The sequence below is a fragment of the Scleropages formosus genome, chromosome 7, assembly GCF_900964775.1.
Source record: "Scleropages formosus chromosome 7, fSclFor1.1, whole genome shotgun sequence".
Taxonomy (NCBI): Eukaryota; Metazoa; Chordata; class Actinopteri; order Osteoglossiformes; family Osteoglossidae; genus Scleropages; species Scleropages formosus.
This window is the reverse complement of record NC_041812.1, coordinates 26,498,838-26,521,677: the sequence shown is the minus strand read 5'-3', so window position 1 is coordinate 26,521,677 and position 22,840 is coordinate 26,498,838. Positions and strand designations below refer to the sequence as shown.

The 22,840-nt window shown below is 43.1% G+C and overlaps 2 protein-coding genes across 4 annotated transcripts in view; both read left to right on the top strand.

Moving 5' to 3' along the window:
* Positions 1-91: 91 nt before the first annotated feature.
* Positions 92-8,114, top strand: LOC108926202 (enhancer of mRNA-decapping protein 3-like). 2 transcript variants are annotated; one of them, XM_018738781.2, is made up of 7 exons: positions 92-209; positions 749-922; positions 1,131-1,303; positions 2,824-3,177; positions 4,514-4,667; positions 5,238-5,455; positions 5,716-8,114. In XM_018738781.2, exons 2-7 carry the CDS (start codon positions 759-761, stop codon positions 6,048-6,050), a joined length of 1,398 nt encoding a protein of 465 aa, XP_018594297.1. In that variant the 5' UTR covers positions 92-209; positions 749-758; the 3' UTR covers positions 6,051-8,114. The 2 variants fall into 2 exon arrangements, with proteins under 2 accessions (XP_018594297.1, XP_018594299.1); XM_018738783.2 differs by having other exon boundaries at positions 101-168.
* A 1,577-nt stretch (positions 8,115-9,691) lies between these two features.
* csk (C-terminal Src kinase) overlaps positions 9,692-22,840 on the top strand; it is a 33,484-nt gene continuing 20,335 nt past the window's right edge. Inside the window, exons 1-2 of one of the 2 annotated variants that reach the window (XM_018738763.2) lie at positions 9,692-9,983; positions 10,174-10,316. The gene's annotated coding sequence lies outside the window, so the exon portion shown is untranslated. Of the gene's footprint in view, positions 10,317-22,840 lie in introns of both variants that reach the window. The other variant, XM_018738762.2, reaches the window with a different exon arrangement.

Genomic DNA, 22,840 nt, shown 5'->3' with positions numbered 1-22,840 from the left:
CATATTAGCCGGAGAGCGGAAGTGAGGTCATGGCGCGGCTTTATATTTCGGAAGTGACGCAATGGGGGCGAAATCTAATTCTACTGTTTTCGAAAAGCGAGATACGGCGGGCTCGGGGGAGGGGGTTTGACAAAGTGTTCTTTAGCGGAAAGGAAAAAGCTAGGATTTGTATGTAGTTTTCGGCCGCTGAAGAACATTATTTAGCGCGGGTGTGTAATTTTGGTGTTGAGACTTTGTGAAGTGTAGCTGTGTTATGACGGCGAATGAATGTCGTCAAATAAAAAACGCGGGTAGCCCGGTAGGAACGAAAGTGCTAGCTAGCTAGCTATTTAGCGAACATTTTCGTTTCTGTCGTTTTTATTTGGACGACATAGTTCTCAGTGCAGTTTAACTTAAGAGAACAAGGCTGACGGACAGAACTGTGCTGTTTGTTTAGTCGGGAGGATGTTTAAACTGAAGGACACGTTGACAATTTGTGATAACTCACTGGCGGGCTGGCGTGAGTTACAAGTTTATTGCGCGTTATATTTTGTGTTAGCAAGTCACGTGAGTCGGTTAATTAGGCCTTAAGAACAGGTCGAAAAGACGTGAAGTTGCGCAGTAAAGATGCGCAGCAATGCATTATGTTGAAAGTCACTCAAGTTGTGTGTGTTCTGACAGTGACATCTCTCACACAAGACTTGGATGAAGCGTTTCTCTTGAACAGATGATTCACATGTGCGCCTTATTACTTTTTCTGCTCCTGCAGTGCAGATGTCATGGCGTCAGACTGGTTGGGAAGTCTGGTGTCTATCAACTGTGGGGCCACACTGGGTGTGTATCAAGGACAGGTGTCTGCTGTGGATCAGGCCAGCCAGACGATCTCACTCAAGCAACCTTTCCACAATGGCATCAAGTGTCCTGTCCCTGAGGTCACTTTCAGGTGAGGACTTTGCTTTCTGAAGGGTGTACTTGCTCCGTGCCATTGTTTTCAACAGACTTCCTTTGGGCATGGTAGTCCGCTAAGTAAGCGATGATGTTCTTATGGGTTTTGTGTTTACATGTTAACACTTCTGCTATTAATGATAATGAAAGATTAATGGTCTGTCAGTATAAATATTACTGCTTTATTTCTATGAACTTGTATTCAGTGCCAGGGACATCAAAGAACTAAAGATTCTGGAGATCCGAAGTGGTAGCCAGGGGAGCAGTCATGGCCAGGCGACTGTGGTGGACTCGGCTCCTGTGTCCTCTGGGAGCCGTGGTCGGAGTGGAGGCAGTGGGAACCCTGTCAGCAGTGCTCCAATGCCCGTGCTACGCAAAGGTGAGTTGATGCCACTGGAAGCTAGAGTGCTCCTGTGGTCCCAGGAATTGGGGAAACCTTCATGACAATCAGAGTACTTTTCCCATTTGCCCTGCAGCTGGTTGCCTGGACTGCCTTAACAATAGGATTGCGGTCAGTGATTTACTGTGTGTTCTAGTTCTATGCAATTTCAGTTTAGTTCTGGAAGAAACATGTGCCTTGGTTCAGATCAAGGCTTTTATCACCTTGATCTCCTGAAATGTTGGTTGATGTGCTTTATTTCTCCTAGAAGTAGTTATGTTCTGTATAAATTGCAAGATTCTGAGTCGAGCCCTGCTCTGCATCAGCAGTGTCTATAAGGAATCCTTGTTTCCCTTTTTTCTTGTAAATGGGTGACATCAGTTCAAGCTATTAAATGATAGTTGACATCACATGTAAGTATTACTATTATTAAATGCTAATTTATTTCCAAATTTAGTAAATCTGGAAAAAGCAGGCAGTATTTTTATATAGAGATGCAAGCAGCCTTTGACTGCTAGATTTTATTTCCTAGCTATACAGACAGAAGACTTCTGTACCCCAGCCTTAGTACATAACTTGTCACTGTTGGACTTTTTCTACAAGCAGATGTGAGTGTACTAATTCTTTTGCTGTATCATCTTAAGTGCCTGTGTGGCTTATCAACTGAAAGAGATGGCCTGCTGCCCTTGACAAGTTTAATGTGAATTTTGTAAGAGCCATTCAGTTGTACACTAGCCACACAGTCCTATACAGCATGCTCAGATCACTTCATAGTCTGATATTGTTGCAGTGTATCTGAGCTGCTCACTGAGCAATTTTGGTTGAGGTGCTACTACCTCAAGCACTTTAACTGACATGTTTTTATGTAGCAGGTCTTTAGAAGTTTAACCCCAGGTTTTTCATGTTCTGTTTCTTCTCTGCCTTCATTTTGGTACCTTGTTGTTTCTTTGTATGTCTGTCTTAAAATATGTGATATGATTGTACACTATCTCTTTGCATTAAAATTAACAAGATGAATCCCTTTGTTCCAAAACCACAGATTCTTAGGCTTCTGACAACAGTTGTGCATTAAGATGCACCAGTGAGCAATCGGTAGAGGCAGCGAGACTGCCTTTGAAATCCTCTTGCTGAGCAGCTTTCTCTTTTTCTTCATTCTCGGTGGCTTATTAATTTTTCAGTGCTTCAGTGAGAGACTAACAAAGGGAACAGGTGGGGTTTTGGCAGCACTTTGACCATGTCCGTGTCTTGCAGGACAGATGCAAGTAACAGCTGTAAATACAGGCAGCACAGCTCAACATAAAATGCATGGTGGGAAGTGAATAACTATAGAAAAAAATTGACAAAAGTTTAGTTCTGAAAGTTTTTTCCTGGATGCACATGTGTATAACTGCTTTGCTGTTGTAAGGAAATTTACTTGAGAGAGGATTTCAGGGCCTGAAGTTTGGGATCAGTGTTTTTCAGGTGATCACATGCTGTTTCAAATGATCTACCCTCCCCCTATATCGACCCCCTCACGTCAGGGTCTTCAAGTTGCCGGACCACAAACCAGACCACACCCAAAAAGAACAGTGTCAAGAATGCACAAGGAGGCGGGACATCCAAGAATAAGGATAACGAGTGCTTTGGGGATGGCATGGATGAAAGCCTAGATACAGATTTTGATTTTGAAGGCAACCTGGCCCTATTCGACAAGGCTGCTGTCTACTCCCAGATTGATATATCGGAGCGTCGTAGCAATGGGGCACGGTCCCGTGGCACGCCTGGTGAGCGCACCCCTTCCTGCTACCGACATGACGAGAACATTCTGGAGGGCAAACCCGTTGTCTACCGGCAAATCACTGTCCCACAGCCAGGGGGGACAGAGTACTGCACTGGTAAGAGACCTTTGTAATGCTTTCAGTGCCCTTGATGCATTTGATGCTGCCAAGGTTATCGTTCTTACAACAGCAAACAGTAGCTTGTGAGAACTGAGGGTAGAATTGCTGCTCTCTGTATGCTCTTGTCCAGCATAAGTTTCTGTAAATCAAGATTTTTATAGCAGTTTCTGACGCTTGTATACTTAACATTGAAATTGTGCCAATCAGATATTCAGTGACGCCTACCTTTGCTTGTATACATAGGCAGTTGCATTTAAAAAAAAAAAAAAAAAAATTCTATTCATGTTTTATTTGCCTGTTGTGTAGACAAGGTAGGTTGTCTAAGCAGAGTTTAAACATGTGGTGATGAGCTGCAGTGGAAATGGTACCTGGACAAAGGCTGAAAAAATATTCCATTTACCCTCTCTGTGCTACCTTTAATTAGATTTGGCTTCCATCCATTCCCCCACCTTTTTCCTTCAGCACTCACTTGCAAATGTCATGGTTGCCAGCCAGCCTGTTCTCAACTCGCATTATCCTGTTATTCCTGTGTGCTCTGCTTACTCTGGTGAGCGAGTCAAATGTTTGATACGGTCTGAGGTGGGGAGATTAGCCCAAAATACACCCCTTCCTTTTTATCAACTGCAGGTTGCATGACAGAGAGCAGTTCAGTGTTGTCAGCTTATCTTCCAGCATTGAGGTGTTTGCGTTACCAAAGATCAGTAAATAGCTTGTTCTTTCCTATGCATTGTACTACCTCTTTAGGTGTTGTAAAGGAAGCCAGTTTGAGGAATGTGTAAGGGGCAGATGAGGGTGAGACAGGTATAATGTCAATTGGTGCATCTTTTTGGGCTATGTTTGGTGTGAGCAGCTGGATAGTCTAGACCACTCAAACTTAAGATCACTAAACTATGCTGGTTACTGATTGGCAAACACATTGGTCAAATTAGGCTGAAAAGAAGCTTGTATGGTTATGATGAACTTCTGTGATGGGCAGTGTCCTGTGATCTTTGTTGTACTGCTCCACCCTCAGACCATTGACCATCCAGACATAAGGATGTACCAGGTAAATCCACTGGGTACATATTTTGTGTTGAGGTGCCACAGATGCCTGAAGTGCTTCTTTATTAACATTTGTCTAAGTTGGATGTGAAGCAATCAGGTACTACTTCTACTGTGATATTACTAGTTTATGGACCACCTGATGTTCCTAAACTGGAAGGAATGTGATCTGTAGTTCATGTACAGAAGTCATGACCCCCTATGGTACATTTGAGAAAGGTACTGTCAGTATAACTGGACAGAGTTGTAGAACTGTGACATTAACTGATCTCTCCTTTTGTGCGGGCTCCAGATTCAGGGTTGGTGGTGCCCAGCGTGACTTATGAATTGCACAAACGCCTCCTCTTGGCAGCAGAGCGTAACGGCCTCACTCTGGAGCGCCGGCTGGAGATGACAGGGGTGTGTGCTAGTCAGATGGCACTGACACTGCTGGGTGGACCCAACAGGTGAGCTGCCAGTGCTGTTGTCTTTCTCTGGTGCTTTAACGCAAAACATGTGTACATAATGCACGATGCTACACATTGTACAGGACTTAGCTTGATTACTGTTCACCTGTTTCCAATTTGAGATACTGCTGCTTCATTATGTTCTGATAGCTGCAGTACTGGTGCTTCATATTGCCTGAGGTGTGCATTTGTGTGTAGGTTTGAATACAGCTCAATGTGCATCACATATCATTGTGATGAACATTGGTGCATATGGTGGAAAGGAACAAGCTGTACTTAGTTGCAGACATGTGATTCTTTTATCCTAATGTAAACATTGTATTTTCTACGAGGTCTACGTCACTTTGGAGAAAGCATGTGCTAAATAATAAATGTAAATGTACAGGGCTTGCATGTTCTCCCTTTGTTTGCAGTCCAAAGATACAATTGGAAGACGGCTTCAAATTTAAGACTTGTGTAATAACAGAACAGTTCTAAATAAAATCAGAGGCACATGTGTCTTAGAGAGCTAGTAATTCTGTCTGGTTAAATAGAGCTGAAAGAATGTAATTGGGTCTTGAACCTCTGCAGGTTGACTCCCAAGAATGTGCACCAGCGACCTACTGTGGCAGTGCTATGTGGCCCACATGTGCAGGGAGCCCAGGGCATCAGTTGCGGCCGACATCTGGCCAACCATGAGGTTGAAGTGGTCCTGTTCCTGCCCAACTTTGTCAAGATGCTGGAGTCAATAACTGGAGAGCTCTCGTTATTCAGCAAGGCTGGTGGCAAGCAGGTGTCCAGCGTGAAAGGTAGCAACAACTACATACTTAATATTCAGTACTGTGTAGCAGAAGGCCACCTCTGTTTTTTGATTTGGCCTAAGTATTTACTTTTAATCCGAACAGTGACATTAATATATCATTGGAGTGCTAAGGTCCTATGATGCATGATTGATCACCTCAGTTTTTCTTGTCCTGTGTTGACCTCTAGTGGAAGTGCTGATACTGTAAAATGTGAAGCCTCATGTTACTATGCAGGACTGGGCTCTCATGTGGTGTTTTCTTCACAGACCTGCCGGAGAGCCCTGTGGATCTGGTGATCAATTGCCTAGACTGTCATGAAAACGCCTTCCTACGGGACCAGCCATGGTACCGGGCAGCAGCAGACTGGGCCAACCAGAATAGGGCACCTGTGCTCAGTATCGACCCACCTGTTAATGGACAGGATCAAGCAGTAGAAGCCAAGTGGTCTCTGTGTTTGGGGCTGCCCCTGTCACTGGCTGAGGGGGCGGGTCGAGTGTATTTGTGTGACATTGGTCTGCCTCAGCACATATTCCAGGAAGTGGGCATCGATTATCACTCACCGTATGGGTGCAAATTTGTCATCCCCCTGCACTCAGCATAGCAGGACCCTTGCTTAACTTGGTCATTGAGTCATTTCTGGCCTTGCCAGAAAGTTCCCTGTTGCTATAAAGGTACAAGTGTTTAGGTGGAGGCCATGGGTGTGAAATTTGCTGTTTACAGAACCCTGTATCTGGTTGGGTTTGCAGTAGCTGAGCTGAACTACTTTGACTAATTTTCCTGCAAGAACTCACAAATGCTGCATTGTGGCTGGGGAAGAAGTTTTTTTTATTTTTATTTTATTTTTTTTTTTTGTGTGTGTGGTTATTCTAATAAGAATGTTTGCCTGTTACACTCAACACCCAGACATGGCCAGTGTACTGTTAATATCATTAACACTGTTAATATTTTGCACTTAAGTATAATTTGTGTGCATCTCTGGGTACAAGTAGCATATTTGATTGACCGGGGCTTCCTCATCCACTCCATGCAGCCTTTATTTTGGGAGGGAGCTTTTATCATCGTTCTAGAGTTGGCAAAACAATTCTTGGCTTCTGTTGAAGTCTTTTTGTATGTGGGGTTTTTTTTTTCCTCCTCCCTACCTGAAAATGAGCCGGACCTTGTGGCCAACCATGAGAGAGGGTCTACTGAAGAAAAGGCTGGCCCTTTTGACCATTTAAATGAAAGCCTTTACTAGCTGGTGTGCTGCTTGTTTACTAAAGGTTGCATAAAAACAAACTGAAATGGAGAGCCACATTTCAATGTTTACTGGGGGAAAAGAGCACTCAATTTGTGTGTTCCTTTGAACACAGATCAGTGTTCAGTTTCTTTCAACTTTTTTTCTAGAAACCAAATCAGTCTGTTTCATCTACTATATATACTGTATGATCATACCTTAAGGAACAAATTTTTCCCTCATTTTGGTAAAAGGGAGAAAGTGGTCTTTTACTACAGGTTTGCTTGTGTTCATTCTGTTTGACAGTGTACTCTCTGGTTTAAATCTAAGCTGAGGCCAGAGGCAGAGCAGAATTGTTCTGACTTATGGCAAACTCACTGCCTCCCTTTTTCACCCATTGAACTTGCTCTCTGAAATATTGAAGAGGGTGTTTCTTTTGGTCTCTGTGGAGATCATGAATCAGATTTTGGTCAAATAAGACCTTAGAGCATCATTGTTCTCGATTTGCTAGGAGTTTATCCTAAGCGGCAGGTTCATAGCTGATCAAATGATGCCATCAAACATTGAATTTCACTCTCTTCCACACTGCTGAGGACTATGCTTCTTATAGTCTTGATGTTACTTTATGGTTAAATTTTCCCTGAATCCTGGATTTTTGACCTGAGGAAAAATAGAAGTGTAGAATGGCTGTGTGCAACATATCAGAAGTTGCTTGGTAGCACTAGATATGAACCCCCTCTTTTTTTTTGGTTTTGCTGATTAGTGATTGCACAAAGGGTTGTAAGCGGAGTACTGAGACAATTCATATGAAAGATTCTCTCCTTTTTTAAAACTGAGTCATTGCTGCATGATCTTGATGTTCTCTGATACAGTTCAGCATTTTTGTCATTAGTTGTAGCTTCATTTTTGTCTCTGGAGATGGTGTTTTTTTTTAATCCTTGAAGCACAGGAATGTCTTCTCAGGGAGGTCCACTTTGTGGCCCTGACTTTCTTGCTCTCTCAATCCAAGCAAAAGAGATCAGTCATTAAAATCAAACAATTTTTATTAAAACTCTGTTTTGAATTTTTGCTTACCTTTGAACAATATGCACATTTCCGCCTCCGCTGTATTTCCATGTGTAAATTTTTTTTTTTTTGGGTTTATGCATGCTGCTGACTCTTTTATATGCATGAGTAAAATCAAGTCCATAGGCTAGATGAACTGGTATGATTTTACTTCTGCTGTTAAATAGGTCTTCCTTCACCAGCCGTTCTTTACTCTGACATCAATCTCAGGAAGTGATTAACAAGAGGAAGTGACAAATGAAGTTTCAACCAGAGGTATACATGGGGCCTTGTGCTTTTAACTGGGTTTCAACCTGAGTCTACCATGGCCTACAGATGTCTTGCATGGAAGCTATTTTCACACTGAAGGCCCCGCTCGTTGTATGGAGTCTTCGTTTTCCCATGGTTCCGGAGATGTTTTTTTTTTTTTGTTTTTTTTTAAATTATTTAAATAACAGGTGAAAGGCAAGGCTGTGCTCTTCCACCACTGGTATTGTCTGTTGCATTTATTCTTGGCACAGTTCAAAAAGTATGAGTTTGCCAATAAGTTCTCACTTTGTCAGACAAAGTGAGAACTTATGGGCAAAAAATGATATTTGGTTGAGGTTGAACTTTGACATTGGTGCATAATGTCAGCTGAACAAAGACCAAAAATACCTCTAAATCTTTTCAAAAAAATGGTTGTCATATTAATGTCAAAACTCAATTGTGTCAACTTGTATCCGAAGACTGAAAGGTGCAGGGTTCAATATACTGTATTGGTATGAGACCATGTTATGTTCTGTACTTTCAATTGTTATTAAAGTACTATGCTAATTTTTTTTTTTTTTATTACAATGCCTTCTGGTGTTATGTCACCTAAATTCAGTCTTAATGTCAAGCATTTCTGCTGAGACTTCACTGACGGGCATCTTAGATACAGGTGACCCTGATGTGCACTGTTGAACAAGTCTGAGAAAAGGTAAGGTCTTACTAAAAATTACACTGTGCTACAGTACCATTTTTTTCCTCCACTTTTGTTAGCATTTATGATATTCCCTAGCATATGCCATATTAGTGACACCAACCATCTACAGGTGCCACAGAGGGTGAGTGACACTGTTGCTAAACAGATCACCAGCACAGCTGTCATTGGAGGAGGAAGTCCCTGGAAGTTAAAACATTTTTGTACCTCTCATTGGATGGTGATGCTACCCATTATAACAGTGATTGAGTAGATGGCTGCCTAATTGCAAAAGCTTTCTTTTAGTACTTTAAAACTCAAACTACCTTTGAGTGCTACAACTACAATGTTTGCGAAGTGATGGAAAGCCCAAGGCAGTCTTTAGACACTTTTTAGTGAGCACCTTATACCTCAAGTGCTAAAGGATGTCTTTACTGTGGGTAGTGACTGGAACTGCTTCCATTCCATTTCAGATTTACTCCTTTAGTCTTCTATGGAATGAGTATGATTTGAACTTTCATACTAGAATTGATAAATGTTGCAAGTCTTCAGGTGTGAATATGACTCAAAAGCTGTGGTGTAAAGACGGTTGATACATTTCATAGCAAGAGCTGCTGGTAAACAGCAGTGGTAAGGGACACAAACGGGCCTGGAACCTCCTGTAAAGCCCCAGGAGGAGATGGAGAAGGAAAGGTCTAGGTCTACCTACTCAGTTTGCTTCCATCACCTTTGTAAAGCAAGAACAAAGGGAGGTAATGGGGACATCGCACGTTTCAAAGGTGAGTCGAAATGAAATTTTTAATTTTAAATCGATCTTTTTCTTGTCTGAGATGTTATCCCTGTTTCCCATCCGTGAATTTCAAACTACTGTGTTAAATTATACAAATAGAATATTCAACTGACGCCCTCGTGTCTCCCCACAGGAGGGCGCGCGGGACCCACGTGTTCCTCCGCGCTCACGCCCCTGTAGCAGCGCTGCGGCCGCACGATGGTGCGCATGCGCAAGAGTCGCGAGCTACAGAAAAAAGGGGGGAGGCGGAGGCGGGGCTTCCTCTGGCTAGGCCTACGCGAGCTCGAGACTACTAGCGCGAGCGCCGCTCCGCTGTGCCTGCGGCTCGTTTCTATCCCGAACCGCTGGATACTAGCGCCTTCTCGTTGGTTTCTGAGCGCTGAGGTGTTAAGGGTTTTTGTAAAAACCGTTTCCCTTTTTTCTATTTTTTTTTTTTTTGTCTTTTCTGACTTTCTTGTAGAATCCGCAGCTTTTGCAGTATTTTATCTTCACGTCCAGAGCAACTCGGGTCGGAATGGTCTGACACGGGAAGGACACGGTGACGGTATATCTCTGCCACAGCGACGAATGCACCCACTATTGTTCCTTTGACGAGTTTTATTTAATCTATCGCAGTCAGCGAGCTGCTTGTAACGGCTACAACGGTTCTGAGGCGAGCTGGTGTCCCCCGGGCTTCTGCGGTTTCCCATTTAAAACCGCTTCATTGGACGGTTCTAATCCGGGATCTTCCTCAGCTCCTCGCGCCGTCGGTCGATGGAATAACGGCGGGCAGAGCGACCCGAGGAGCCACCACTACTACACTGCCTTTTTATTACGCGCCTTCTCCTCGGCTTCACAGCGGCTCCCACACCACGTCGGCCTCTCAAGTGGGAACAAGGTACGACATGTTGAACCGTGCTCTCGCCGCGCTGCTTGGCCCGTGCATGGTGGAGCATCAGGTTTAGCTCTGGGCTGATCAGAGCTGCGCAGGCAGCCCGTGTTCTCACAGCACACAGTACGTTTTTTATGGAACCCCCACCCTGCGAGCGGTGATGAGATGTTGGGGCTCTACTGTACCTTACCGCAAACCCTGCCAGTGACTAAGCCGCTCACGACTTTCTCGGCGCGATGTGTCTGTGCAGTTGCAGAGGGTAATAGTTGCGTACATGGCTGCCGATGGATCAGTTGTTATACTGTGCTAAGGGGTAGCAGCACATGTATAATCAGTGGCTCTGCTGCTCTGCCTTCTCTGCTCTGGGCATTCTTCTGCCTAGAAGTGGGCATTTCACTGCTTTCCCCCTTGCTTATGTCGGTGGTGTTCTGGCTCCAGATTAAATTTGCCAAGTAAGTGAATTAAATTGCAGGCAAAGGAGAAATGTGAGCATTGTCCTGGTCCAGATGAGGAATGTGTGTTTGTTTGAAAAAAGGTCCTCTGGCTTAGGAGTAGTGTGAAAGCACCTACTACTTCTTGCTTTTCCAAAAGCGACTTATTTAGCGTTAAACTACTGCACAGTTATTTACTCACTTACAGGTGTGTAATTTCTACTGCAGCAATTTAGGGTAAGCACCTTGCTCAAGGGTACTACAGCTGGAGGTGAGATTCAAACCTGCAACCTTGGGTCCAACGGCGGCAGCGCTCACAACTATGCCCCCAGCTGTCACTGGAAAATACTTGTTTGCCTTGTGTCATGCTTAGGAGCATCATACAATCTGAAGGTCCCTGGTTTGAATCCCACTCCTAAATTGGTAAAATAGGAATGCACTGTGGTGATTTACCTCATGTTCCTCTTCAGGTAGACAGAACACAGGGCTTTAATGTGGTCCTATGTGTTTCTAGTTTGTCCTGCAAACCCTTAGCAGATTATCTATTCATTTACTTTCTTCTCACTAATTATAACCTGTCATTTCAAAATGAACCGGTGTTTCCTGTTGGTGCCCATAACGTCCTTTTTTGTGTTCTGTTAGCATTTTCTTCAGTGCAAATTGCCCAGCACGTTTTGTGCGGTGAGATTATGTAACTAAATTAGATTTGCTGCAGTGTGTGTGAATTTGAATGAATTTGGCGAATAGCACAACGGTGGGATTCCCAACCTTCTGCCTTTGATGGAAAGCTGCTCATGTTTGTTTCTGTCCAGATACGTGTTAGTCTAAAATGTTTTTTTTTTTTTTTGTGTAATGTTAAGTATTGACTGTTACATTCTGGGTTTATTAGCAGGGGGTTCTTTGTTTTTGATCTGTTGATTATAGAAATGAAATAACTCTAAAGTTAGTAAGTCTGTCACTTCTAGTAACGTGACCGAAAACCCAGTTTCTCATTAGTCGTCGTATCTGCAGATTCGCTAGAAGATCCGCACCCTGTGAGCAATCTTGCAGGCTTGGTCAGCTATCTAGAAGGTCTGTTTATGGGGGAAAATGGAAACCCATCATTGAGGTTACAACTGCATGTGGTAGTCCTCAACAGCTTTTTTTTTTTTTTTTTTGCGCTTGGGCTCTTGCTGCACTACCAAGTGGTATTAAGTTAGAGGCGGATGTGAATCTCTTTAATGCTGTTTTTATTTCACTTTGACTACTTATGCTGAACATTCTCAGCATAAGTGGAAACCGGACCCATTGTGTCTCAGGTGTGAATACAAAGTACGTGGTAGAGATTCAGTAAGCATTGTTAAATGGTGATGAAATGTTAGCAAAGCGAGCAATAATTTTTGGAAAATATTTTCATAATGACTTAAATATTTTCAGAAACCTTTGTGCTGTAATTAGGGAAGTATTATTGTGCAGAGCACATTGCACATGCCCCCACTTTATCAAACACGACATGCGTGCACTTGTCTGGTGTCTCACTTGCAGCTCATCCACTGAAAGATCTTGGCCTCAAGGTTATCAGTCAGGTGTTGTAAGAGTGTCAGTCATTTTTCTTCTTCTCCATTTAATGATTCTACTATGTTTTGCAGGTGTGGTGCATGTTGGCAACTTGTACAGTTATCATCAAGTAGAGATTCAATTAGGGGGCAGAGATAGGATTGTGGGAGCCTATCCATGGGTGTCCAATGCCTCTGCCGTTGATCTGCTGGTGTACAGCTTCATGCAGCAGCTGTTGAAGCTCTCAGACCAGCCCCTGTTACCCCCTCCTCTCCCTTCCTCTGTCCCTCCATCTTGCTTAGTAGAAAGAGTTCATTGTGGTGGATGTCTAGAGCCCAGTGAAGTCCATCTGAGCAGCGGCTGGCGGAACAGGCTGCCTCCCAAGAGTGTCATTGAGTCCTTGCCACCACACGTACATTGGGGATGGTAATGGGGGGGGGGGAGAGAGCAGTTGCATGCAACTCAGAACGATGCGTATGGTGCGGCCTGCCAATTCCTACTGCCACTTGCTGGTTTTATGGTGAGCGAGGTCCTAGCACTGTCCAAGGTAGGCTTGACTGAAGGGAGAGTGAGGGCAGGGGGCAACTGGGCAGTTCTGGTGTGTGTAGAGGGGTTTTGTTCTGAATCTTCAATGAAGTTCTGTTTCTCTCTCCCCTTTGGTATCTGAGACTGACTCACACACAGGAAGCGATCTGTCACAGATTAAAAACTTGTTTCTTAGAATCATGGCACAGAAGTTTTCAGAAGATGGAGCCTTTCTTGTGTTCTTGTAAAGATGTGAAACCATTTTTAGGGCCATAATAAAATTGTTGCTCATCCAGTCAAGACCAAATAGTTTGTACAGTTTAATTATGCTGATTTGCATCACATTTTAAGCATTGTAGTGTACTTCTAGGTGCAGCCTGTAACTGAAAGCTTTTTTATTTAAAAAAAAAACAAATTTGGGCTCTGAAAGTTCTATCTTCAGATTATTAATAGGTTAATTTAGAGCAGAATCAACATTGACAACGCATGGTTTTATTTGCTCGTCGTTTGCATATGACCTTTAAGGGGCTCAGCTACAGTAGTTGAAATCTTGCCAGCAGCAGCTTACTGGTAGGCTGGTTGTGTCCTGTGGTTCAGCTGCACAGTTGCAGGGATGTCACTATGCTCACCTGAATAGCCTGAACCTAGAGGCTGGGGTAGTAGAGGAAACGTGATACAAGCAATCAGTGGATATTAAGTAGGACCGCGATGCTCAGAGTGGAGCAGCTGCTTTTAGCATTGGGGCTGGATGTTTGTCCACACCATAATCCTGCAAAGCAGTTTTGCTGTAGTGTTCTACCAGCCTGTGCATGGGAGAAGGCTGGCTGTGAGATGTCTACTGGTGAGGCAAGCAGAAGGCCTGGAACACCACTCAACAGCTGACCAGCTTCTACACTGTCAGTCAGTAAAGATTATATCGTTTACCTGTATAGGAGTCAGGCAGCCTGCCTCGGTAGTGGGGTGGGGGGGTGTGCAACTCATCAACTTCCTGTTTTTGAGCTCTTTAAGTTTCTCTTCAATTATTATTTTTTTAATGCATCACAAGTGACGGTTGTTTTCAGAACTCAGTGTTCTGGCTACTGTTTAGTAGTCCAGTACCATAATTTGGGTTCTTACTCTTATCTGCAGATGGTTGCCTCTGCTTTGCACATCGTTGAAAACCCTGTTGTTTGAATGGACAGGCACCAAGGGTAGGAACGGCTCCCCACATTCAATTATTCAAATGACAGCCGTGTCACGCTGCGAGTGGTGCTCTGTGTTTTAGGCAGCTGATTTGCATTAATGAGCAGTAGATAAATTCCAGATGGCAGCCACATAAGGTCACTTCCTCCTGCAGACGAAGTCAGGCAGAGCGGCAGAGCTAGATAGGGCTGTGCAGTGCTTGCTCTTTTTATTCTGCTAGTTTTGTCTTCCTACTCCAACTTGGCAATCATAGCAGCATATCTTAAATTTGCTTTCTTGTTTGCAATGACCCTGCTGTTTTGAGTTCACTGTGGGCATTTGCATAGCATCTTAAAATTTCTGCTGTTTAAGTTACTTCCATTCCACAAATGCTTTCATTGGGAGGAATTTGTCCCTTTCTCATTTTGTGTAGACTGTTGTCCCTGTTGCAGCATTATAAGAAATTGGGGGGAGGAAGTAATGATTATAATAAGTAAAATTTGCAGGTGGGTGTATGGTGGTTTCCTGACACTTTCAGTTTAGCTGCTTGGTTTCTGCATTTTCATTTGCATAGTCTTATTTCCGTTCTCATTTTGGCCTTTTACCTTTTTTGTCTATAAATGGCTTGTAGCTCCACCCATTGTGAAGTGTTGCTCTTCCATTGGTGCTGGCAGCTCTCTTTCAGTGTATAGTGCATCTGTCTTACTCTTGTTAGTGATGCTCTCAGCCCTAGTGACAGTGTTTCAAAAGCCCCACATTAGGTGCAAAATGGGTAGTTAGAGGATGAAACATTGTGGGTTATTCTCTTTCTGGGTCTTTTATCTTGAAATTTTTTGCTGACCAAAAGTTTCACCACCATGTAACTTCAGTATATTTACATTTATTCATCTAGCTGATGCTTTTCTCCAAAGGGACTTAAAATGTTAACTACCCACAACTATTTAACCATTTATACAGCTTGATTTTACTGGAACATTTTTAAAGTAAATACCTTGCTCAAGGGTATAACAGCTGGAGGTGGGATTCAAACATGCAATGTTTGGCTCTAAAAGGCCACAGCTCTAACCAGTGCACTACAAGCTGTCCCAAAAACATTACTGAATGTCATTGACTTACCTGGGGATTGAATCCTGAACTTTCTACAGAGTGCAACACCTTCTCTAGCATTCTACACCCAAATGGCTAGTCAGTCAAAATGCACATATTTGCATTTGAAAATTAAGGTGGGGGAGAATCTAGCAGCCTTTGTCTAAATGTGAAGTACTCGATGCAGTTAAAATGTAAGGTAAGTATGTTCTGGCAGAGTGATCCAGAGTTGTTAGCCCACTATTTAAAACTGATGTCAGTAACTCATTGTTCTTGTATGAGGCACACACAACCACTTTTTTTTTTTTTTACATTTTTGGACACCATTTGAAATGAATGGCTTTCTGTGAGTTTTCCCTGGTGTTGATGGAAATGCTTTCTTGGATGGTGCTACAGCATGCCTGGATTTTAGGCCATCTATTTTCCTCACTGCTAAATGAGTTGTGGTTTTTTCAGCAGGAGACATGGCCAACACCCCTGCCGCCACTTTACAGAGAGGTGCGGATGCTGGTGTCATTACGCCTAGGATTTCCCTCTCTGGATTAAGGTCTCTTCTGCTTTAGTTCCTCTTTCAGTCCAAGAGTTTTTGCTGCTGATTGTTTGGACTCTACAAGTAACCAAAAATGACTAGATCCTGTCTCTCTGTAAAAGCCAGCATGTTTGTTGGCATTCCTGTTAAGAAGGCTGGATTTGTAACTTCATCTTCAGTACGTTGCCTTGATTATGCCAGACATTGTTCTCTGGCATTCTGTTGTTACTGTCTGGGCAACACTTAAGTGATGTTTCAGCAGTGCATTTCTGCAGAGGACTTGCTCCAAAGATGTGAGCAAGAGTACAGTTTGGATTAGGGGTCAGGTGTATATTGACAAGGATGTTTGTGGATGGTTTATAAGAAGCTTGAGACACCAGTGCAAGTTTGCTACTAAACAAAATAAGAGGCAGTGCCTCAAGCCTATGGATCCTTAACCATTTTTTGGCTAAAATTAATTTGGAACAAAAGGTAACAAAGCAGAAGATGCTCAGATGCTAATGAGACTTTATATGTTTAGTCTCTTTGAGTGGCACCCAAGCCATGCTTGCTTTGGGGGACAGCTGGTAGCACAGTGGGTAGAGCTGCTGTGTTTAGACCCAAAGGTCACAAGTTTGAATCTCACCTCCAACTGTAGTACGCTTGAGCAATGTACTTACCCTAAATTGCTCCAGTAAAGTTACCCAGGGTGGATAGCTTAACATTAAGTGGTTTCGGAGAAAAGTGTTATCTAAATGAATAAATGTAAATATTCAGCATTTCATTGTCTTCTCCTTCATCCTTTGATGGTTAGCATGAAGATGCAATAGATGAATTTTGTCTTTGATTCCCTGACTAAGATTATGCAACCCTGGTTCACCTAAAGCATCCAGAGCATCTGGGGGCATGGTGCCTGCCTATCAGGGTCTAATCAGTTAATGGCTCTCCCACAAGAGCTGTTATCCCCTTCTCTCCTAAAGTTTTACCTATCTCTATTCATGAGCTAGATCAGTGTGAAATTCTGCACCACCTTTCTCCATGGTAACCCACCTAAACCTTGTCCCCACCCTACATAGTAGTGATTTTACCAGCATGTGACTGAGATTGGTGCAGGGTTGCTGTTGGCATAAGATTGCTTTGCAATCTTCCCCTCTTCCTCCTCCATCATGTACAGAGTTGAGCATCACTGAAAGAAAGTGAGCAAATCATATTTTGAACCATATTTGCTGATCTCAAGCTTGTGAGGTCTTCCATTGCAGTGAAAGCGGTTTAATTGTTCACAAGCAGTGTAAATGAGGTAGGTGCGCTCACTAACAAATACAGTTCCAGTTCATATGTTTTGCTGCGTTTTTGAAGATGTCTTCCAGCTGTCTCACTATGTTCTTAACAAGAACACTGAATTTTTTGCCTCTTGGCCTACGATGCCTGCGTTATGTCAGCTGTACTTTTGTGTGTGTGAAATGTCTTTTTCCCTCTTATGTTTTCCCTTAAAGTGAGGTAATTCTATGTCCCTTGGAACACATGGTCATTCTGTGGGGATCTGGCTGACCTCTCGTGAGGCTTGGAAGAGGGTCTTCAAGGTGGGCCACGTCAGAACACATTCTAGTAATATCCATTTCTCACACCAGCAGCTCTATTAGGTTCAAAATCATCACCTAGCTACAGGCCGGTACATCCTGAGCAGGAATGGCCTGAGTTTTGGTGCCTTGACTATTTGCTATTTGAAAAGCTCTCCAGCTTTTCCCTAGGACATTGCAAATGACAGCAGCTGCAGTAGTCGAGGGTTAGAGGACTTGAGTGAGGGTCTCTAGGACCAGATAGAGCAGCATGAGTGTTACTCAAAGCATATTCCAAACTGTGCAGACTGTTAGACCTTTGGTTCATACACAGGCTCCTTGCTACCTACAATATAACCCTATCCTACTCTTCTGATTCTGGTGTGTACAGACTAATTAAGGTGTTGCATTTTATGTGAGTTCTCTGGTTTGTGTGTGAATGAATTAATACATTAAAATGTCTAGGTTTGTACCCTAGATCCAACAGTACTGTTGTTTTTGGGTGATACTCATGCTGAAATTGTTTCAGTAAACATCTAGTCCTTTCAATGTGTTGAACATTTAAAAAAAAAAAAAAAAATTCTCTGGAGGAGGTTGCTAGGTGACTAAATGATACAATGAGGTAATGTCATACAGACTAATGTTGTGGGTCTTCAAGGAGAGGGTTTTTTTTTCCCATCTCTCTGAAGGTGACCCCATGTAGCCTAATCCAGTCTTCACTGTTCAGAAAGCTGAAGAAATACTTTTTGAAAACCATTCTTTTTATATTTGTTGGCGTTACTTCCACATGTAGGCTACCATAGGGCTTGAGGCAGGGTCCGGAGATATGCTTGTTTTGCTTGATGGGAGGGGTGTTGGTGGGGTTTGAAAGATGAACAGGAAGCTTTGCTCTCTCAGCATTGCTCCCTTCATGCACAGTACTGTGTCAGTGGCTGCAAATGCCTGCACTGCATGGGCGGAAGTGATTGCTCTGCTCTTAAACCCTTGTGCTGCCAGAAATGGCTGTCATTGTGAGTCCTTTATTTCAGCAGTTTTTGGTCCTCGCATGGTGTCTGGTGGTGTTCAGAAAACTAATTTAAACAGCATAGGGTGAACAAGCTTTTTCTTGGCAGTACTGTAGATGTGCTTCACACAACCCTATTACACTCTCCCAGCCCCCTTTTTGCTCCAGTTTATGTGCTGGTTTGATTCTAATTTCTTTGTTCTTGTTCTGCTGGAGTGTCTACTTGGAAACAGCCAGAGAGAAGGGGCATGCTGTGTGAATTTCTGTGTCTCTCTCCTCAGTTGTCCTTTCTTGGATCAATGTGGTAGGTGTGTGCTTCCTCCAGTGGGGAACCTTGCCTGAAGAGCCTGCTTGTTGCACCCTTTTGGCCACTTAGTGAAGTTTAATTGCAGCATTTAACAGCTGTGCTAGTGGATGCATCTTGCTTTCAGGGAGGAAGTGTGGGGTTAGCCAGTGTGAATGGCTGGTAGATTATTGGTAGTACGGTGGAACGGAGGGAGGGATGTAGGTGGGGGACAGTGGGAGCCTGTGGCTTCAGAGAATTGTCTTGATAACAGGTCTTCTGTGCTCTCCACAAGCTTTGCTGGGTACTGATTGGACCTTTTGTGAAGACTTCAAGGTCACAACCTGACCCACATAGTTTCTGAGGGTAGAGCCTCAGTTCTTCTAAAGGAGATGCTGAAATGTTTCTCTAGTATGTGGTCCAGCTTAGGAGGACTTAAACACATACTGTCTGAACTGCTTATCCCATATGGGGTCACGGGGAGCCAGAGCCTAACCTGGCAACACAGGGCAAAAGGCTGGAGGGGGAGGGGACACACCCAGTCCATCGCAAGGCACCCCAAGTGGGACTTGAATCCCAGACCCACCGGAGAGCAGGACCCAGCAGGACCTGGTCCATCCCACTGCACTACCACGCCCCCTCATTCAGGAGGACTTCCGAGCTATGTAACGCCATGTCCTGCAGGAACACAGAAGAACATAAAAATAAACCTAGAAGTAGGATTGGAGAGCAGCTTCAGGGTTGCGAGTTTGAATCTCAGCCTGGCTCCCTTGTCATTTGTTCCCTCCCCCAATAGTAAAATTAAACTGTTTTCTTAATTGTTCTTACTGTGTGAGTGTATGTGAGAACTCTGAAAAGACTAGCACAGGATGCAAAGATGCAAGCAAGACTGTTTTGGGTTAACATCTCAAAACTGCCCTCTCCTGGTAATTTTGTCATGCATAGCTAGGAGGCTTCAAGTGGTGGATGACACTAAATCCACCAGGCAGATGTTCTGGAGGAAATTGTAGGATATGTCTGGTTGTTTATGGTAAAACCATTCTAGTAATACACTGGTATTTAACAATGCACAACTGTAGTACACACTTAATGTCGTTAATGGGTCACATTGTGGTTATTTTCTCCGTATGTATGCAAATATCTTAGATAAAACCAGGGTTATTTCAACTGAAATGATCACCTTTTACATTGAAGTCCTTCACCGTACGGTGGATACATGCAGGAATACGTGTGAGAAACCTAGTTCTGGAACTGACAGTTTTTTGCAGTTTACAACAAAGCCTGGTATATGACATACACATTTGCTCAAGCTACTTGTCCCAAGTGGGGTCGCGGTGAGCAGGAGCCTAACCCAGCATCACAGGGCGTAGGGTTGAGAGGAGGGGACACACCCAGGACGGGATGCCAGTCCATCATAAGGCACTCCAAGCGGGAGCAGGACCCGGCCAAACCTGCTGCACCACCGCACCCCCCCCAGTGTATGATATTGTCATAAATAAGCTACTTTTTTCTTTAATTAAGAGATTAAAATGTTTTGCAAGCTTACTTTTGTGTGGTCCATTCATTCTTTACCTGCTTCAGGTTTTGGTCACAGGGGATTACTGAGTCTTGGGTGGTGTAGAACATATGAAGACTTTCATCCTGTGCTAGTCTTTTTAGAGTTTTTTTCCACTTACTCTCAATAATAAGAACAATTAAGGCGGTTTACTTGAGCTGTTGCAGGAGGGAACACAAATGAAGCCAGGTTGAGATTCAGACTTGCAACCTTGGAGCTGCTTTCCAGTCCTTCTGCTAAGATTTTTTTTTATATTCTTCCATGTTCCTGCAGGACATTGTATAGAGTTTGGAAGCCTGTATAGGAGCTAAACAAGATAAAATACTAAATGAAGCTAATTTTAATTTGGACCAGTCCAGCATTTCATTTCAGAGAATTGTAGCTTGTAGCATTATCTCACTGCTGAAGCATTTCCTTCATTGTCACATTGCACTGTAATACAGTGAATTAAGCTATTGACATCTAAGTTTTATCATAAAAGATGTGGGGAGATCACTATAGCAAGACTATGTCTTTAACATCTGACTAAGACTGGGATTTACTTTTTTTTTTTTTTTTTTTTTAAAGAAGAAAATCATCAAATTCCTTTAATGGACTAGTTACTTGGTGTTGTCATTACTTATGACATAAGGCACTTTAATGTAGTATGTTCTTCTGCCTGTGCTTGTTCTTTTTCTCTGGCTTTTGGGTAACATACACTTAATGCTTACAAATATCACATACATATGTGATACTCAATGGTTTTGCATCAGTTTAAAGCAGAAAAGGTCAGTAAACACTAAAGAAGTTGACACCAGTGCAAATGGATTTGTGCTCGCCAGTCAAGTTGAAATAGTTTACATAGTGCAAACATGAATCGTGGTTACTAATGTCATAACAGATAAAGCTAGCAAGCAGGGGTAATGAAAGTTGAAAACTTAATTCAATATGTGCCAAGTAACTTTGAAGACTGTTGCGAGGCACAGGATATCCAAACTTGGTCCTGGTAAATCGAAGTAGGGATTTTAAACAAAGATTGTTGTAAAGTCAAACCACCATAATCTGAATAGGTGTACTTTGGGGTATGACTGTAAAGGTAATTTATGTGTAATTTCCCCCCCCCCCCCGACAAAGTATATAGATGGTCCTTGATTTGATGGTTTGACTTGCAATTTTTTTTCAACTTTACGGTGGTGAGCTGGTGATAGACATTCAATAGAAACGGTACTTTGAATTTTGATTACCCCCCCCCAACCCCGGCAAGCGATATGCGGTGCAAAACTCTCTTGTGATGCTGGGCAATGGCAGCGATCCGCATTTCCCAGTTTGTCACATAGAGCTGTGTATTAGGTGTATTAAATGCATTTTCGACTTTGGGGGCGCGGTGGTGCAACGGGTTTGGCCGGGTCCTGCTCTCTGGTGGGTCTTGGGATTCGAGCCCTGCTTGGGGTGCCCTGCACCTGTCCTGGTGGACTGGGGTCCCATCCTGGGTGTGCCCCCTCCAGCCTTGTGTCCTGTGTTGCCGGGTTAGGCTCCGGTTTGCCACAACCCTGCTTGGGACAAGCGGTTTCAGACTGCATGTGATTTCTCCCCCCCACCCCCCGGCTTATGTTCTGTGACACCCATTATAACACCATCGTAAATCGGGGACCACCTGTATAGAGAAAGTGCATATCGCGAAGAGTGAAAGGTGTCTGTGAAGCAGGCCGTACAAAGCCTTTTAACAGCCATTCTCATCACATCCACAGTGCCCAAAGGTTCATTTACTAACAGGATTAAAGACACTTTGTAAAAGAAACAATTACCAATGCGGATGCTCAAAACCAGACAAGGGCAGATGATGCTGTTAGTCTGATTGGCTGTCACAAGTGCAGTATCAGCACTGCATGCTGGGATGCCACTAAACTGATTGGCTGTTACAAACTTGCTTCCAAACCCCCATGCTGTGACTCCCTGGGAATGTCATTCCTAATGGAGTTCATTCTGATCAAGTGGGCATTGTTGAAAACCCAAAAAAAAAAGTGGGAATATGACAAGAAACTTTAACTTATTCTCACTGTGTGTTTCTCTCATGAACGGAACTGCTGTTGGTGTTTCCATGGGTGCTGGAAGGCATTTTATTGCGGGCTACAAAGTCTGATTTCTTCTTTTGGATCTAAACTGTGTAAACTCCTGGCAACCTTTCATCAGACATTAAAACGGCTCTCATTTTCTCCAAAGATTAGATTCTCTTGCATTCTCAGATTCTGATCATGCCTGAATGATTCTGCAATGTAAAAGACAAGGCACTTTTTTCAAGTATTGTCTTTTTGTTTTCAATTTTTTTTATTCATTTTCAAGTACAAATTGTTTCAATTTGGCAATGAAGCATAGCTTCAGCTTCTTGAGATATTTCCAGATTATTTCCTCATTTGTTTACTAAAACTTCTGTTGCAGAGTACAGAATCTGCATTTCTGGGTTTAAAAACTGTTAAATGATGGTAAAACGCATTGATAAAGGTGAGAGAGACTTCGTTCAGCTTCTAGTATTTATAGCATTTTTGTGTCGCATCTTTAAGGGATGAAACTGTCAGTAGTCAGCATCAGGAGGTTGTGGACACACGGGTTTATTTCAAGTCGTTTCAGTTAGCAGCTGGTAGGGTAATGGGTGGAGCTGCTATATTTGGACCCAAAGGTCGCAGGTTCAAATCTCATCTCCGGTTGTAGTACCCTTGAGCAAGGTACTTACCCAAAATTGCTTCAGTACAAATTACCAAGCTGTAAAGGGGTAAATAATTATAAATAGGTTAACATTGTAACTTGCCTTGTACAAAAGCGTCATCTGAATGAATATATGTAAAATGTAATTGGAATTAAATTTAGCTCAGTTAATTACAATGCATTATTTTTAATACAATATAGCCTTAT

Excerpts from the sequence above, each read along its gene's own strand:
- LOC108926202 (XM_018738781.2), top strand. The coding sequence starts at position 759 with ATGGCGTCAGACTGGTTGGGAAGTCTGGTGTCTATCAACTGTGGGGCC. Across the intron at positions 923-1,130 it reads GTCCCTGAGGTCACTTTCAG|TGCCAGGGACATCAAAGAAC; the intron begins GTGAGGACTTTG and ends ACTTGTATTCAG. Across the intron at positions 1,304-2,823 it reads AATGCCCGTGCTACGCAAAG|GGTCTTCAAGTTGCCGGACC; the intron begins GTGAGTTGATGC and ends CCCTCACGTCAG.